This window comes from Peromyscus californicus, unplaced genomic scaffold, assembly GCF_007827085.1.
Source record: "Peromyscus californicus insignis strain IS unplaced genomic scaffold, ASM782708v3 Scaffold_18__1_contigs__length_77618521, whole genome shotgun sequence".
Taxonomy (NCBI): domain Eukaryota; kingdom Metazoa; phylum Chordata; class Mammalia; order Rodentia; family Cricetidae; genus Peromyscus; species Peromyscus californicus.
In genome coordinates, this window is record NW_026294480.1 from 25,448,522 (window position 1) to 25,463,558 (window position 15,037).

The window sequence follows — 15,037 nt, forward strand, 5'->3', positions numbered from 1 at the left end:
CATCTCTCTTGGGCTCACTGAGACTTGCCATGTAACCACAGGATTAATTTTAAGGGTTTTGAGAATATCATCTGTACTTAATAGTATTTTATTTTTTGGATGTGGCCTTAGAAAATGTGTGGCCCAGTACTAGGAATAGCACTTATTAATCCACTAGTGTCTACTTCCTTTACATTTGGTGACATTTTATGACCTTATGTGATTTCTCTTCTTAGATGGGTGTTTAACGTTTTTAGAGACAGTCTCACTGTATGGCTAGGGTGGCTTAGTTCTCTTCACCTTCCAATTCAGACTCTGGCTTCTACCACCAAGTCTAGCTCCTTTACTTGGTTTTCCACATCTACTCATTTCATATTCTAATACACAATATAAGACCTTTTTAAGCTAGACCCAAATGAATGAAAACTGTTGCTAGAGTTTTCCTGCCTGGCCCACAGTCAGGACAAATCTCTCTCACCCGCCAGTCCCAAGCCGCTCAAACCCGACCAAGTAAACACAGACACTTATATTGGTTACAAACTGTATGGCCGTGGCAGGCTTCTTGCTAACTGTTCTTACAGCTTAAATTAATCCATTTCTATTAATCTATACCTTGCCACGTGGCTTGTGGCTTACCGGTACTTTACATCTTCCTTATCCTGATGGCGGCTGGCCGTGTCTCTCCCACCCAGCTTTCTGTTCTCTCAATTCTCCTCTGTTAGTCCCGCCTATACTTCCTGCCTGGCCACTGCCAATCAGTGATTTATTCATTGACCAATCAGCAACACATTTGACATACAGACCATCCCCACAGCACCAATATAAGTCTCTGTGTTTACTTGGTCGGGTCTGAGAGGCTGTGGGACTGGCGGGTGACAGAGATTTGTCCTGACTGTGGGCCAGGCAGGAAAACTCAAGCTACAAATGGCGTCCAACGTGGTGGCAAGAGTTTCCACCTAAAAACTGAGAAAAGATTCTAAAACGGAGCTAAAAACAGCTTCCTAATTGTCTCTCTCAAATGAGCAGCAGCCTGCCGGTTTGAGCTACTGGCGGGTTCCTAGCGTGTGCGCTCGACCTGCCGCCATATGGCGGGAATGAGGCCTCTGCAAGTGGCACATTAAGCTGCTTGGTGGATTTAGCCTTTGCTAGTACAAAACAAAAAAAAGAGGTTTCTGGGCTACATGCTGTGCTTGGATAAAAGCATAGACCCATGATAGCTCCCAGAGCTGGCGGTAAGCATACCGCCGCCATGTTGGGAAGCTGAGGTGGGCGGAGCCAGCAGCCACAGCTGCTGCAGTTTAAGGCAATAGATTCACAATAAGACAGATTCAGATGTAATAGTTTAAAATGTGTGTAAAATATACGTAGGCTTGAAAGAGATTAAAAAGGTGATATATACAGTTACAGAAACAAATACATAGTTTTAAAAAATAAAGTCTTTAAAGAGACAGTAAAATTAATATAAAAAATAAGCCCCGTAAAGATGGATATCACACAGAGAATCTGGATTGTGTTGTCTTTGGGATTCTTAACTACAGAGAGATATTTGATTGTAAAGGAAGCTGAGTTAAACCAATATGCATATTTTAAAGGTACCTTGACTTCAAAATTTGGATATAAGGATATGTTACTTTGGAAATGAGACTGCTTTTGTTTCCACAGAAAGCCAGAGGCTATGGATTTGTTCCAGATTAAGACACATCAGGTTTGACCAGCCAAGACCACCTGAAAGGTCTCTGATGACACCATGGCCCAGATGATCCAACATCCAGAACCGTTTCAAGGTAACTGGCTCAGATGATACAGCCTCAGGGACTACTCCATGATCCTAAAATTTTCTTTGTTTCCCCAGAAGATACAGCGCCCCCCTCCAGCAGGAAGTAGTAAGAGAAGCTACGCCCAAATTCCCAAATATACCAAGCTGACTTTGGAGATGTGTAAAGGTTAAAACCTTCCTTTTTAAGAAAAGAAAAGGGGAAGTGCTGTGGGATGGTCTGTATGTCAAATGTGTTGCTGATTGGTCAATGAATAAATCACTGATTGGCAGTGGCCAGGCAGGAAGTATAGGCGGGACTAACAGAGAGGAGAATTGAGAGAACAGGAAGCTGGGTGGGAGAGACACTGCCAGCCGCCACGATGAGAAATAGCATGTGAAGATGCCGGTAAGCCATGAGCCATGTGGCAAGGTATAGATTAATGGAAATGGATTAATTGAAGCTGTAAGAACAGTTAGTAAGAAGCCTGCCACAGCCATACAGTTTGTAACCAATATAAGTCTCTGTGTTTACTTGGCTGGGTCTGAGAGGCTGTGGGACTGGCGGGTGACAGAGATTTGTCCTGACTGTGGGCCAGGCAGGAAAACTCAAGCTACAGAAAACTTCCTTAAAAATTCCTGAGACTGAAGTAATTATTTTTCATAAAAGGAAAAAGATACAAATTGTGGTGATTTGAATAAAAATGGCCCCCATAGGTCCATAGGGAGAGGCACTAATAGGAGATGTGGTCTTGTTGAAGTAGGTATGGCCTTGTTAGAGGAAGCTTGTCACTGGGGGTGGTGGGCTTTGAGGTCTCAGATGCTCAAGGCAGGCCCAGTGTGGCTTTTTCTTCCTGCAGAACCAGATGTAGAACTCTCAGCTCCTTCTCCAGCACCATGTCTGTCTGTACACCACCATGCTTCCCACCATGACAAAGATGGGCTTAACTTCTGAAATTGTAAGCCAACCCCAATTAAATGTTTTCCTTTGTAAGAGTTACTATGGTCATGGTGTCTCATCACAGCAAGAGAATTCCTAAGACATAAATATTACATAAACATGTAATAAATCTGTTTCCATTTCCATAAAACTAAATTTAAAAATACTTACTAAACAAAAGTATGAAACATAATATGGAATAAGATACAAGCTACTGAATAACCTAACACAGTTGGAATTTCATCAGTTTTTGGATTAAAGACATTCAGATTATATGTCTCACTCTCTATGTCAAGCATCCATATACATTTATATTGGAAACACTGCTAAGAATCTAGTATAAAATATAGTCAAATGAGCTTCAACTACCACAAATATAACAGCAGAAAGTTCCTTTAAAAAACAATACACACAAAAAAAGCCTTGATCCCAAAGTGCCAGAGTTTACACTAGAGAATGTAAACTTCATCTGTTTCACAGCCTCACTGGGGAATACAATCGCTTGCTATGTCTGGAGTCCTGCTTGAGAGCAGACTGCAAACTGCATATTTATGTTATAAACAATTATTCTGGAGTGCTGAGAATTTCCAACTACTCATACCCCCCACTCTCTTACCCTTATTTTTCTATGTAGGTGTTGGCAGAACTCTTAAAGGAGAGTGAGTGCTGGAATCCAAGCACCCAATTCACAGCCCTGTCGGTAGTTCTCTAGCTCCTTATTGCCCAAGAGTTTCAGGGCCACTGCTTTAGGAAAAGGTGGGACCTCATGGCCTTCGGCTGGAGATGAATGCTACAGGGAAGCTAGTTGATGGGGGACCAGTCATCTAATTTCAGTCTGAGGAACTTTGTAAGAAAATATTCATTTAACATGTCTGCTTCTACAAAGATTTATATTTAGTTATATATTAGCATAAGAAATAAGTAACTTCAGATATCAAAGCAAAGGAGCCAGGCTTGGCTATACACACCATATTTCCAGTACTTGGAATCCTAGTGAGAGAACTGTGCTGGGGTGGGTTTGGTGAAATAAAAGACCATAGAGAAATCCCAGAGGGAGACACTAGCCAGCCGGCCATCTCTCGTGGACGGATAGGATCCCTGTATCGGATCCAATGTGTTAATAATGCCTGCTTTCAGGCTATGGCAATTTCCTACACCCAGTAAATGTCCTCCCCACTGTCATCCCTCTAAGTTTCTGAAGGACAGTTGGGCAGCTTCACTATGCCCCAAACCGAAAAGAAAACAAGGACGGACAACGTACTTCCAATCACATGAATATAAACTACCAGGAAGCAGCTGACAAACCAACTAACCACCGAAGCAGTTTTATACGGCACTTGGATATCACTCACTGGAAGGCGCTGAAATCGTGGTTGTTTACCTGGTTGCTTATAGCTTTTCATTAGGCATTCTTCTCATTTGCATTCTCAAATGCCACCAACGGCAGCTTGCGGCCTCCCACCGTAAACTACGATGATGGAACTACACAAAGTAAAATAATGCTTTCTTGCCAACACAAAAACCAGAGGCTAAAGTGTGCTACATTTTTAATATTTGCATCCCGACAAGATCAAATCAACAAGCCAGTCACAAAACTAGTCTTTTCCAACTTTTATATCAAAACGAAAGGGTAGAGGAAGAAACTACTGAAGGCAAAGCAAAGGAAAGCTTTTCCCGGAGACGCTGCCGTCTAGGGACTCAAGAGCCTCCGTTCTTTCTGTTGTTTCATAAACACAAAGGCTATAAAATGTGAGAATTTATCATAAGAACGAGGATGAACAACACTCAAAGTAACTAGCTGCCACAAATTTATTGACACGTTTGTGTGATTTCTATGAACAAGGATCATGAAACCCACTTTAAATAGACTCATGAAAACTCATGACCTCATTTAGTTCTCATAACCAGAATGTGTGGTGGGAGCTAATGTGGTTCCTACCTTAGAAATGAGAGAGCTGAGGTTCGGCAGAGAGAACTACTCATCTATTGCTACCCAGTATGTAAGAAAAGGGATGGACAGAACCCTAAGGGGCCAGCCCAAGTGTCCATGTTCCTATCTGTTATGTGCTACTGTAAAACATCACATGGAAGAGAAACACCAGACCAGACCAGGGGAATAAAGTCCTAGCACAAGTCTAAATTAAGCAGAGGTTCTGGTAGCCACTGAGCTAGGTCAGTGAGCCCAGTACACAGCCTAAATCTTAAATATTACTACTGGGATTTAGGATTTGGAGATTCCCAAAGGCCTAACAAGTATCCCGTAAGATGTGAACTGCCTGAAGTATTCTGTTCAGAGCTATAATTCCGCCTGCTAACATAAATTAATAACAAATGTAATACAGAAACAGTACACTAGTTCATCTCTTTTGCAAAGCTCTCATGTTACTTTCTCCCAAATGTTTAGCCTGTTCTCGTACATCTGTCAATTTCTTCCTCATCTGTTTCCAAGTGACCTCACTGTGGAGTTCATTAGCTGCTGGTGAAAACCACCAAGGTAACAGACCAAAACAAACAAATAACCCCCCCACCATGGTCTGATCCATAAAACATGATTCCCCAATACACTATCAAGAATTATTCATTCAGCTGCAGAATTGTGTGGACTCGGGAAAAGAATGTCCGACTCCACACAAAAGCTTCGGGTGTTTCCCCATACCTTTGCAAGCATGGCCAGATGCTGGTTCTGAACGATGGCAGTCCGGTAGGTTGCCAAGCCTCCTTCTTCCAGACTAGGAAACAAGTAGTACAGGTGGACACTGTGGGGGGCGGGGAGGAGAGAACACAAGAGAGCATATAAATACGTATCACAACACTGTCTGCGGCCCTGTAACATAGAGACAGAGGTGGCACCGGGTCTGTAACAGATGCCAGCTGCACTGAACAACCTAAAGGGGAAATTATGTACGAACGCACTAAAGTCCAAAGAGCAACACGTACTCTTATGTCCATATATACTTCTGTTAAAAGATTTCTCTGGAGGCAGACATAGTGACACACATCTGTAATACTAGCATGCCAGAGACGCAGACAAGAGAATCACCGCCAAGTTCAAAGCCAGCCTGGTATATATGGCGAATTCTAGGCCAGTCAGGGATAGCCAGTAAGACCATGGCTTAAAAAGCAAAAACAAAACAAAACAAAAAAAGATCTCTCTGAAATCTGATAACGATACAATCTGTCACACTGTTTGTGACTAACAGAAGCACACATCTGAAAGTCCAAACTTAGGACGTTAACCAACGCTTTACACTGGGTAGGATTATGGGTGGCCCCTGAAGACAACTCTGGGAAACCCCAGTAGCAATGTTGTGATATAGTGCCCCAAATCCCAGCAGCCAGGAACAGAGCAGTGACAGTGACAGGTCCTATGCAATGATGAGTGAAGGGAACTCGTGGGCATAGAGCGACAAGGCACAGGGTCACACAGAATCGATCTGGATCACAGTGCTCTGCTCTGTTCTGTGGCACCCCACTTCATCAGAGCTGCTGTCCACCGGGACAGCTAAGCTCATTAGTCTTGGAGTATTAGGAAATGGCCCCTTGTCTTTGTGTCTTTCTTTTGGAAAACACTGACCTAAAGAGAATAAAATAGTTCAAGACAGTTCCAAGGGAAGCTTGTGTCATCTCCCTAAGGGAGAGATTGTGAGCATGGAAAGACAAAATGCACTTCCTCCAATCAAAGATCTTAGAAGAACCTTGGAACATTTTTGAAGAGGACACAGTCAGTCTTTCTCAGTCTCTCTCTCAGTCTCTCTCTCTCTCTCTCTCTCTCTCTCTCTCTCTCTCTCTCTCTCTCTCTCTCTCTCTCTCTCTCTTGCACTCACACACACCTAGTCACTAAAATTACTTGTAAGCTTTACTTCCCTCAAGATTAGAAAGACAGAACAGGATCAAAGGCAAATCCTGGAAGATGAAATGACATTTTAAAATATCATCCCTTCCCTTTCAAATGGAATGTAAGCTCTGGAGCACTAGTCTAGGACCGGCTGAAATCCTGTGGCTGTAAGCAACTTTTAACACATGCTTGACAGGCCAGAGACACCGGCCTTTCATCTTGTAATCTCACTCATTACAGCAGCAGCAAGAGCAGTTGTCAGAGCAAGAGCCACAGACATGTGGCTTTGAAGCCTTTCATAAGAGAAAAGACACAGTTGTCCAATGCCTTGCTTGGCTAATTACAAAGGAGGTAACATAATAAGCATGCAACTTATCAAATATAATTACTGGTGGGGGGCTGCGTGGGGGAAGACCTCCTTACCTGGTCAGAAACTCAACAACAGCATCTCCCAGGAACTCCAGCCTTTCATTGTGATTAATCCTGCAATGAAAATGTAAAAGAGCATTTAAATGGCACATTTAGGGCTAGCAAAATGGTACAACAGGTAAAGAAAGACGTTGTCAGGACGCCTGCTCACCGGAGTACGAATGCCGGGGCCTACGTGATAGACAGAGAGAATGACTCCAACCAACTGTCCACTGACCTCCATACATGTGCCGTGACACGGGCACGTGGGTGTGCACCACATGAGAAATGTAATTTTAAAAAGCTTTTATTTAAAAAAGAAAAAAGAGCACATTTACTTCCCCCATCTCTTCCAAAAAGGAAACAGTAGAGTTAGTTCACTGAGTAACCCAGCCCCTTATAGCCGTGTCTCTCAAATTCCAGCAATGGCTATCCTATCTTATCCTGAAGGCATCCAGGCCCCACCTAGGAGGAAGGTATGGTGGTCTGAATGAGAATGGCCCACATAGGCTCGGATGGTTGAATGCTTAGTCACCAGGGAGTGGCACTATTTGAAAGGATTGTAAGGATTAGGAGGTGCTGCCTTGTTGAAGGAAGTGTGTGTCTAGGGGTGGGCTCTAGGGTTTCAAAAGCCAATGCCAGGCACAGTCTCTCTCTGCTGACAGACCAGGATGTAGTGCTTAGCTATTGTTCCAGCACCTGCCTGCATGCCCCTATGCTCCCAACCATGATGACAATGAACTAAACCTCTGAAACTGTAAGGAAGCCCCCAATTAAATGCTTTCTTTTCTGAGAGTTGCCTTGGTCGTGGTGTCTCTTGACAGCAACAGAACCGTCACCAAGAGAGAAGTGGAGAATGAATGGGTTTCATCCCATTATACTATATGGCTCCAACTTTCAGGCCCAAAGCTTCCCCTGGACACAAGACTTCAAAGCTTCCCAATAAGCCAGGCACTCTCACACTGACTATGGTGTCTCCACTCTGCTATCAGGTGAGCCAAAGAAAGAGGAATGTGTTCCAGAAGAGCCCCCGAGACAGCATCTCACCACCTCACCTCAAAACTCACCTTCCCATCTAGTCCTTGAAGACAGGCCTAACCTATCTACCACCTCATTAACTGCTGCTACCCTCTCACCTGTGTGCTGGCCTCCTGTTCCAAACCACTAAACATTCTCGGAAAGGGCACTTCCCAGAACACAGAACAGGCAGTTACTGCCCGTCTTTCAGCCAGGCTTTCTCCCTCCCAAGAACTTTCTACTCTCTGCTCCTCTACACTCAGATACACTGAAAAACCACTTTCTCCCTCAAGGTTCAGGAAAAGCTCTAGGAAATCCTGCCTGATGATGTCCCTCGTCAATGTAAATACTCCCCTCCCCGGTATATAGGTCATACTTTATTGATATGATGAAGCAACACTATAAAGAAGTCACCCTGAAACCTGATCTCAATTGATGGCTCATATTTTCGTGAAAAGGCTACTCAGTTGGGGTCATAGCTCAGTGGTAGAGCACCTACCTTGCACATGAGACACTCAGTTCAATCCTCAGTAGTAGCCCTCCAAAAGAAAACTCCTTCAGGAGTTAGCAGCCAATAGTGAGGATAAAGAAAGTGCCGAGGCTGAGGAACTCTTGATCCCTCTGACTGCTTCACATGTACACATATACATATATCACATGTACATACACATATAAAGCAGTCGGCCCCATTTCTGATTCTTACAGACCACTTAGGGTTAGGTTGCTGTCATTATTACTATTCTATTAGCTAAGAGTGACTAGGAAGGGTGTATGTTTTTAATTGAGCCAAGCATGATGGTACAAGTCTGTAATCCCAGCACTCAGGAGGCTGAGGCAGAAGGGCTCTGAGTTCAAGGCCAACCTGGACACTTAGTTTAGGGCAGACTCTGTCTGAAAAAACACAAACAACAAACAAAAACTACTGACTTCCAAAAGTGCCTGCCATTTCTCTTAGAGAAAACATCAAGGAATAAAGACATTATTTAAAGGCAGGATGAAACAACCCTGAAATCCTCGTGTGTGTGTGTGTGTGTGTGTGTGTGTGTGTGTGTGTGTGTGTGTGTGTGTGTGTGTGTGTGTGTGTGTTTTTAAACTAGTCAGCTATTGTTCTAAGAAACAGAACTGCCAGGTATAAAGGCTCACCCCTGTAATCCCAGCACTCAGAAAGTGGAGGCAGGCAGAATGCCATGAAGTTCAAGGCCATCCTGAGCCGGAGAACAACACCTTGTCTGTTTCTATCTGCCCCTGCATTTGTCTCTCTCTTCCCACACACACTCAAATTAAAAAAGGAATGGAAAGGTTTTTAAAAAGAAAAAGAAATTACACTAGTCTGTTTTATGAGCCATGAAAATAAAGTTCCATTTTCTTTGACAGAGATTCTTTTCCCCCTAACAATTCAAAGTATTACACAGTGAAAACTATTTACTGTGAAAACATGGAACCCTGTTAGGAGTTTGGGGGAAGGGGTCAAAAGACAAACTATATCTGAACTGTAGCTTTATTAGAGAATAATAAGACACCTAGTCAAAGAACAGGAACTGCTAAGTCATATGTGACTTTAAATGACATCTTACTGGCATAAATTTTACCTTAATTTCTTTTATGATCTTTAATAGAGACAATGACTATGTCTAGTATTTAAATTACCAGAAATTAGACTGGTTAAAATTCAAGATCAACAATTCTAAAAAGGGTTGTTCAATATTGAATTTACCATTCATTAAAAAAAATTGCCCATATCTGGCTTTGGTTTTCTATTTCCACATTATGACTCAACTTTGACAATAAACCATAAACCAAAAATGTGACTATTATGCTGGTCAGTTCCTAACCCAACAGTTTCTCTAGAAAGTGGACAGACAGAGTGTGGTAGTTTGAATGAGAATGGCCCCACAGACTCATAGATTTGAACAACTGGTCCCCACCTGGGGGAACTATCTGGACAGTATGAGGAGGTGTGGCCTTGTTGGAGGACATGTATCACTGAGGGTAGGCTTTGGGCTTTCAAAAGCCCACACCATTTCAGTGAGGCCTTTCTGCTTCCTACCTGTGGAAATGATGTAAGCTCTCAGCTACTACTCTAGCACCACCCTGGCTTCCACGTTCCTACCAAAACGGCCACAGATTCACCTTCTAGAACCATGAGCCTCAAATCAAATGCTTTCTTTCCTAAGTTGCCTTGGTCATGGTGTTTTGACACAGTGGTAGAACAGTAACTAAAAAACAGAGTAAGCCACCAGAGCTCACAGCAACAGCAAATGTTCTGTTCCTCCCACTGTTCACAGCCTCACTCATCTTTACCAATAAAGCGAGACCAGGGTGAGGGGTCTGCTGAGTAGTAAACACTGTCTGATTTTGAGAACTGAATTAACAGAGCTATCATGAAATTAACTGTCACATTTATACCTCAAATTTCATCTAATTCAATGCACCTTATAAAAGACATAGTCTCTCTCTACCAGCGAACAGTCTAAGGTGCCATTTATTCCATGCAAAGCCATCCCAGGGTAAACACACAACTTTTCTCACTTGTATGTTTCATGTCTCAAGCAGTGACTGGTAGGGCAGATCTATAGGGTTCTTGAAGGTCAGGGGAAACTCCTACCCGACTCAGGGACGTCTCTCACTGTATGTAGCTGGACTTCCAGGGAAGGAGAAGAGAGGCCACAGCCTCATCAGATCTCAGGCCCAGCATGCATCATGTGAACAATGCTGGACAGAGAGTAATGAAGAAGACACTGACCTTTGGCCTAGACACACACACACACACACACACACACACACACACACACACACACACGCACACACACGGGAATGTGCATCTGCACACACATGTAAACACACCGATGCACATAACCACACACATCAACAGTAATTACTGTCAACAGTAATTCTTTGTTTGAATGCTTACTTACTGAAGTGTCTTCTCTGTGAAAGGAAAAGGAGAGAAAAGAGCAGGATCACAGACCTTCAAACCCCTCACTGTCTAATAAAGAAAATTAGCACTGCCGCATGATCATAATACGCAAAAGAAAAGGACACGCGTTGTGGAAAATACACCAGCAGGATTTCACAAGGCCAGCTGGGCATTCCAGAAGCAAATGTAAAATGACAACTGGCTTGTGAGGAAGGAAGCAGGAATGCTTCACAACTCAGAAAGCCTGTGGCTCTCCACATGAAGAAGTCATGCCTGTCAACACAGTCCAGGGCCAGGTCACGTGGGCTGGGACTGCCCGGCGGTGGCTCAGCCATTGCTTAGTTGGTGGAAGCTCTGCAGCAGACAACAGCTAAGATCTCAAACCGAGGCATCGGAGATAGTAAGATGTCTAGTGCAACAGCAGCTCCAGGAAAACAGGCAGAAAGTGGCTGGCCACTCATAATGGTACTGCAGGGTGGGTGCCGAGGGTTCAGGGCACCCCAAGGAAAGCTTTGTCAGCAACCTGGTGGACCAAAGTTCTGGCTTGGGTGCCTCCCTTCTTCTCCCCTTGATCAGTATTAGAGACATCTCTACAGAGTCCCTTGCTTGAGACCCAACCACCAATGTGCAGACTCCTGGGAAGCGCGCTTCAAAGATAAGCAAACGCTACCGAGAAGCAGAGGTGACTGCATCCCATTTACAACAGCAACAAGAAACAAACACGGGAGAGGGCGAACAGTTGAAAGTCAACTCAATTATTCAAGTGCACAGTACAAAACTGACCTATAATCCCGAAACAACGGCCTCATCCATCCCGTGCCCCTTGGCAGTTGCTGTGTTTCCCTTTTGATCTGCACAAAAGCACTTAACGGAGTCGCTCCTACATAATTCAGGTTTCCAGCAGTCTCATCCTACCCCAGGCAATCGTGCCTCCCTAAGAGTGGGGGTTTTGTGGTACTTGATTTTGGATCCCCTAAAATACCTGCAAACTGCCTCAAACTAAAAGACTCTGGGTAAATGTCCACTGATTTCAATGTGTGTGAAGCTCTTAAGTTGGGCTTCAGCGGCTTGCACAGCTGCAGACACACACAGCAGTCACGCAGCAGACCCCGCGGCTGAGGCCAGGAGGCCCTTGCAGATCAGACACATGAGGTCGACTCTACATCTACAAAAACCACATAGTCTCAGCAAAAGGAAAAGAGTATGTTAGCATTCTGCCAGCTTCCTCCGGGTTGCTGCTGCAATCAGCCACCTAACTACGTTTGCTACCTCGGTTTTAGATCTCAGCTGCTGTCTGCTCTGAAGCTTCAAAATAGTAAATTCAGAAAGGACATGATTCTGAGGTGTTACTCTTTTTGCCGCAGTTCAAATTCTCCCCACCCCCACTCCCACCCCCACCCCTTGTTAACCCTTCCCTCCCTCCACTCTAGTTCATATCTGCACACACTTAAACTCCCACTCCTAGACTCTCTCTGGAAATGGAATCCAGTGTTAGAAATGCTAGGTATGCACTCCCAGACAGCTACATTCCCACAAAATCCATCTCTTTTAATAGAAGAGGAGGAGAAAGAGGATGACAAAGTCCTCTTGAGATCTGACCAATGAGTGCCATCAAAAGATGTAGTTTACATACCAACAACTGTGGTGGGAGTGATGTGCTTTGTTAGGGAATTGTGTAGGGGTCCTTGTTGTGGAATATTAGCTTAAGATGTGTTACATTCATTTATGCTGGGGAATATTTGTTTAATGATGCAAAGATGTGTTGCATTCTTTTGTGTTGCATTTGTTTAACTCTGTGAAGCTGTGTTACTGTGCCTGTCTAAAACACCTGATTGGTCTGGTAAAGAGCTGAATGGCCAATAGCTAGGCAGGAGAAAGGATAGGCGGGGCTGGCAGGCAGAGAGAATAAATAGGAGAAGAGAAGGGAGGAGCAAGAAAAGGAGAAGGAGGAGAGACTCAGCAAGTAAAGGCACTGGCTGCCAAGCTTCATGATCTGAGCTGGATCCCTGGAGCTACATGGTGGAAGGAAAAGCAGCTGCCCCCTGTTAGTTCTCTCACCTCCAGACACACCACAGTATGTGTGCCCTGCCCCCGCAAACGAAAATGTGATAAAACTATGAAAGAACTAGTCATGTGGATTCCATGATATAAGGTAAAATGGAACCAAGCATTGTTCTGCCATGGTTTTTACTTCAAGTTCCTGCCAGATTCCCACCCCGACTTCCTTCGATGATGGACTGTAACTTGTAAGCTGAAACAAATCCTTTGCTCCCCAATTGCTTTTGGTCAGACTATTGTTATTATTATTATTATTATCATCATCATCATCACAGCAAAAGAGATGAAACTGAAACACAAGATTTTCATGCAATCATATCAATGTTCTTAAAAATCTTTGGATTCCGGAACATTTAGACTTTGGGATTAGAGCTACTCAAAGTGATCAAGTCAATGCGATAGTCTAAAATGTTAGACAATTCAAACTGTGCAACATTCTTAAATACTTCTGGTAGTCTCAAGCATTTCAGAGAAGAACCATCAAGCTGCAGGAAGGACAGAAAGTGAGCTGTGGAGGAAGGCAGCTCAGAAGCTACTGCCTTAGCCTCGCCTCCCTCCTCCACTTGAACCTAGACAGAGGGAGTGACAGCCAACACCATTTCCACTTCCCACGTGGAAAGGAAGCTTCCCTCAAGCACTCTCCACAACTGGCTTTCAGAATACAGTCTGCTCTACTTCACACACAAAATAATCCTCCTGCTAACCCTTGGCATATCAGCCAACCGGACGGGATTCTGTTCCATTTTTGAGGGGTGCACAGCACACACCTGTGAGAGGCAATCTGAGGGAAGGAGGGTTTACTGTGAACAGACACAGGGCATCACAGTGTAGAAGGTACACCATCAGGAGTGCAGTCTGCCACATTGTGTCTGCCACCAGGAAGGACTGAAGCCTACTCAGGCACGTGCCCCCTTTGCTCCAGTTAAGTCCCAGTTCTTAAAGCTTCCACATTTCCAAACAGTGCCACCAGCTGGGGACCAAGTGTTCAAACACACGAACCTATGGGGGACATTTCACATTTAAGGTGTAACATGATGTGGAGCTAATACAGACCCAGCCCACTTCCCAAATTCTTCAAGGACTTAAAGCCAAACGAAAATGAAGATGTTAATAAAGATATCTTTTGTGAAATCAAGAAATAAGGAAAATCAAACTGTGGCCAATATTACCATAATACACCAAATAAAAAAAATCAGAGAAAAAAAAAACTATACAGCAGTATCTCCAAACTTCCTCCAAAGCTACCAATCAAAACGGCGTGGCGCTGCCACAAGGGCAGACCCAGATCCACAGAGTAAAAGGTGAGTCCCAGTACAAGCCCTCACATTTTCATCAGGGCATTAATTAGGAGACTCTTCAACAAATGGTGTTGAACAATTAGATACTACAGAAAAATACAGTGGGGTGGCCTCTACATCACACCACATCCCAACTCAGAGTGGACTTAAAAACCTACACAAATGAGATAAAGCTACAAGGATCTTTGTTATTTTACACTTGGGAATGGCTTTCTAGGCATAATCCCCAAATCACAATGGAAACAACAAAGGATAAACTGGACTTCATAAAGATTTCTTTGTCTCCAAGGACTCAGAATAAAAGGCAATCTTTAGAATGAGGAAAGACTGTAAATCATGGATCTGATAAGAGACTCATCCAGAATGTAGAAAACTTGTATTAAGTTATTAATAAAAAATAACTCAACAAGATATGAGAGAGATCAACAGATATGAGAGAGATATGAACAGATATCTTTCCAAATGGCCAATAAGCACATGAATAGATACCAACATCATGACACAAGAGGGAAATAAGATATTTCATACCAACTAGGATGGCTAGGATCAGAAAGATGTGACAACTACTTAAAAACAGGGACAGGGCTGGGACAATGGCTCAGTGGAAAGATAGCTTGCTGTGAAAACACAAAGACCTGAGTTTAAATCCCCAGCACCCATGCAAAAAGGTGGGCACAGCTGCATATACTTAACTCCAGTACTGACGGAGACAAGAAGGTTCTGAAGCTTGCTGGTAGGTCAGCTTAGTGACAATGAATGGCAAGCTTCTGGTTCAGCTAGAGATCCTGTCTTAACGCAGCATGGCAGAAAACAACAGGGAAAGATACTCACG

General features: G+C 43.7%; 1 protein-coding gene across 4 annotated transcripts in view; it reads right to left on the minus strand.

The window, feature by feature from the left end:
• Drosha (drosha ribonuclease III) overlaps positions 1 to 15,037 on the minus strand; it is a 119,914-nt gene that overhangs the window by 31,693 nt on the left and 73,184 nt on the right. For all 4 annotated transcript variants that reach the window (XM_052743088.1, XM_052743090.1, XM_052743089.1 and 1 more), the window contains 2 exons: positions 6,931 to 6,990; positions 5,329 to 5,428 (listed from right to left, as the gene is read on the minus strand). In XM_052743088.1, the coding sequence (XP_052599048.1) occupies positions 5,329 to 5,428; positions 6,931 to 6,990 (160 nt within the window). The remainder of the gene's footprint in view (positions 1 to 5,328; positions 5,429 to 6,930; positions 6,991 to 15,037) is intronic.